This window comes from Echinococcus granulosus, assembly GCF_000524195.1.
Source record: "Echinococcus granulosus chromosome Unknown EG_S00317, whole genome shotgun sequence".
NCBI classification, from domain to species: Eukaryota; Metazoa; Platyhelminthes; class Cestoda; order Cyclophyllidea; family Taeniidae; genus Echinococcus; species Echinococcus granulosus.
Genome location: NW_020170697.1, coordinates 7,148 through 10,870, shown reverse-complemented (window position 1 = coordinate 10,870; position 3,723 = coordinate 7,148). Strand labels below are relative to the sequence as shown.

General features: G+C 46.1%; 1 protein-coding gene across 1 annotated transcript; it reads left to right on the top strand. All coding sequences in view use genetic code 11, as the record gives it.

Annotated features, from left to right (window-relative positions):
* Positions 1-817: 817 nt before the first annotated feature.
* Positions 818-1,219, top strand: EGR_10975 (hypothetical protein; the record flags this gene model as incomplete). Its single annotated transcript, XM_024500224.1, has 1 exon — positions 818-1,219. The coding sequence occupies one exon, from the start codon at positions 818-820 to the stop codon at positions 1,217-1,219; it is 402 nt and encodes a 133-aa protein (XP_024345361.1).
* Positions 1,220-3,723: the final 2,504 nt, after the last annotated feature.

Here is a 3,723-nt window from a genome sequence, read left to right as displayed (position 1 = left end):
CCTCCGACTCCACGCAATACAACGTGTCATCTGCGTGCACTTCCAGCCAAGCCTCCAGGTGCCCTCGCTTTGGTGCCTTCTCTCCGTGGATCAAATTCTCATTGACCGCAGCAATGACAGGAACACTGGTCACATAGGCAGACGAATCCGGTGGTGGAAGCGACATCGCGGTGTCCCTCTTTACTGCCATCATGGCTGCCGAGTGCACCAGCGGTTTTCAGTCGCACACTAATTGAAGGAAAGAAAGGAAGAAGAGAAGAGATGGGATGATGGTGAAGGCGAACGTGAATGAGCATATGCGAGTCAACACGATCCTCCTCTCGAAGCAGTGGAAAGTGTTTCTAGCACATTGTGAAAGTATAGGCAATCAAAGTGTCGATGGGAATTAGGCCTTATCTCCTACGCAATCCGCACAAGTGTGTCAAGTGTTCTGCCACCTATCACCTAGATGCATGGAAATCTACTCCTCTATTCATTTACATGACAATTCCTTGCCATGCAATGGAGGCAGTCTCACATTCCTTGCATGCCGAGTAGTGCGTTTGCAATCAGTCAGAGCAATTCGAGCTTCACACTCAACCAAATGACCTGCGAATCTTTCGTCGTGAACAAATGCAGAGAAAGTACTCGCCTTCCCCACACCGTGCATATCCTGTCCACTCCTCACCCACCTCCTCAATTCCATCCCTTTCACACAGCGCTGCATGTGTGAGCAGGTACCACAAAGTGACGCCGATTACATGTCACTCAACTGACATGTCACTTATAACTCAATTATCAAGGCGTTACATTAGCCAGAAAGACAGCCTTACCAACCATGCATGTCGTGACGTTGGCGACCAGCAATCCCTCCATTCGGTGTCTCATGGCCCATTCATTCAATGTCGATGTTGGTGTCGGTGTCTACGTAGATTTGCTCCGAGTGCAGCTACTCGGGCCCTCAATCGTCTCCATCTCCCACGACTCCTTCCACGGGATTTCGTCACATTCCCATCCTCGCAATTCTCCTCGGACACCTCCTCCTTCTCCACCTCTTTCCCCATTCTGCCAATCTCCTCCTTCATCAAACAGCACTTTGCCTTACTACCCCTCTTCCTCTTGTCGGCCTCACTCTTCCTTGCCTTATTCAAGCCCCCACCTTCCCACCCGCATCCATCCCCTACTAAGATTTGTGACCGTAACGTCCACAATGAACGACTTCTATGCGCGAAGAAATTGAGTATTCGCTGCAATCTGATAAACTTTGCATCAGATGTTTCCGCAGAGTCCTCCTCTTCTTCTTCTTCCACATAATCATCGGTCTGAACTACCTTCTAACAGCTTCTACTTTGGCAACCTACACATTATCGATGTTAGAAATGCATTCCTTCAGCCTGAATAAGAGCACCTACCCTTCATCAAAGCAGATGCAATATCTGTCACCGTCCAGATGACACAACACACGCGGAGGTCAAATCCACGTAACTGAATAAACAAAATGAGTACTACGTAGGCTAACAGAAAAAGTGCAGGATAGTCGACGACGTCCTTCAGCATTTCAAGTGTGAGCGCGAGTTTGTGACCGAGTCGCGGACTTGGTGTGCATCGATTGCTTCGCCATTTAAAAATCACCAACCTGTGACTGACAGCTGATTGTCAAATTGCGAGTGCAATTTATACAAGATATTGTGCGCTTATTTATCTTTCACAAATTATGCGACACAGAGCAGGCCTCGGATGCGTGTTTCCTGCTTTTATCCTCTTATATCTCCTTTGCACACTTAAGTGGCATTGAGATTGAATTCTCGAAAATGACTCCGCCGATAGCTCTCAAATCCACACAGTGCATTTCAGCTAATGTTATTTCCTCGTTTAATGCGAACTTATTCGATGTTGTCTAAATTACACGACAGTAACCCTCTTTTACAATGCCAGCACCTGGTTCATTCATTCCCTCTCCTCCTCCACCTCCCTTCCCCTCGTGATTTCAGTAGTACCCACTTGGATGCGAAGGTCAACGAACTTCTCTACATCTGCTGGACTAGAAGTCAAACATTGGAACGCACATGTGCAACAGCATGTCGACAATAAAGGTCACGGAATGCATTTACTGCCTCGGTGATAACCGTATGTGGGAGTGCATTTCGACCAAGTGGAGGCAAGGGGAATGCAGTGATTAATTTGGGACCACTTTATGTGAGAATGCCACACGTTTCATAAAATAACTGGGATTTAAGCTTTCGTGGTACCCATTTATTTACGCAGCTACTGCTTATGCATCAGCTAGCATTCCACTGTGTAAGATGTTCAGGGTTCAAAAAAGAAGATTTCTAACCGATGTTTCCTCATCAAACACAGAAACAGCATTTCACAATAACTCAAAGTATGCACTTCGACTAAGGGAAGGACTAGGCAAACTTTCAACATCTCAGCACCTCATTGAGTTTGTCGCCCATTAACAATTCGTTCAGGTGGCTAAATTAACGTCGACGAGGAGGTATTACAATGCTAGCATGCTCGCTGCAGCTCAAAGTACTAAATTAGGTGGATGCAGGAATAGGCAGCTCCTTTTTGCACAAACACACCTAAGAAAAATGTATAGCCGGTTTGCTCCTACTTTGATCACTCACTCCCTTTCTTTGGCTTGATCAACGTGGAACACCAATGTGAATAGTCTCTACTGAATGGCTATCACCCAGGAGTTACAATAGCCACGAGGCAGCAACGCATTCAGTCTCATCGTCACTTCACAGCTGTACGTGGCATGAATTAGAAACGAGTGCTGTAGTATATGAAGTCACTGTAAAAAATTATTGAAACCATGACCAGCTTAGGCGAACTGATTTAAAGAAAAGCTTGATTTGCTTTAAAAATTTATGACTTTGTGTGCAACAAGTACCACATTCCCCTGCATATTTGACCTTTATATAACCACACCTTATAATGACATTCCCTACTGTTCTGATTATTTTAATCCATTCTTGATGCTACTCATTCCATGTCAGTAGCAAGTACCTAAACAACAAGTGATGCGGCAGGAGGTGCGTGTGCGATTGAGTGACAAATTCAATGCAACTGCGTCTGCAGATCCGTTTTGACTTACACATAGGTATGACACTGCCGTGAGTCGATGCAAATCGGCTGCACTTGATCTAGCCTCCAGAGAAACAGGAAGCAGCATCAATCACCACCACGTAGAGTAAAATATGGTCAGCCCATCACCATCACGCTAGTTCAACAAATGCTGTGATTTCTGCTTGAAGCTGCACCAGTTTGAAGTCTTAGCCATTAGAAAAGCTGATATAATTAAAGACAACATGTACTGGTCTTGGATCGACGACGACGATGACAACAACCAACTGGTTGAGTCGCATCCTTGAGTATGCGAAAAGAGGTTGTTGTGGTGAAGTGTCGAAGGGTAGACGGTGGGAAGATGGAAGTCAGTGTGAGGTGACAAAGGCGTCGGATCGCAGAGCGGGCCATGTTCACGAGAACGTGAACTACGATGTCGACATGGCGAAGTAGCCCAACTCCTGGGCCGACGCCTGCGCGTGGTTTTACAGGCACACTTCTACTTCTACTACTTTCAGCAATCTAATGGTGTGGGAGTCAGTGGCATCGTCACGTGTTACTCTGTGCTTGCAGCGGGTGATAATGCTCGTGTGTGTGTGTGTGTGTGTAGTGATTGGCGTCAAAATAAAGGTGTGCTTTTACAACCACGTGCATAATAATGCCCAGAAGTTT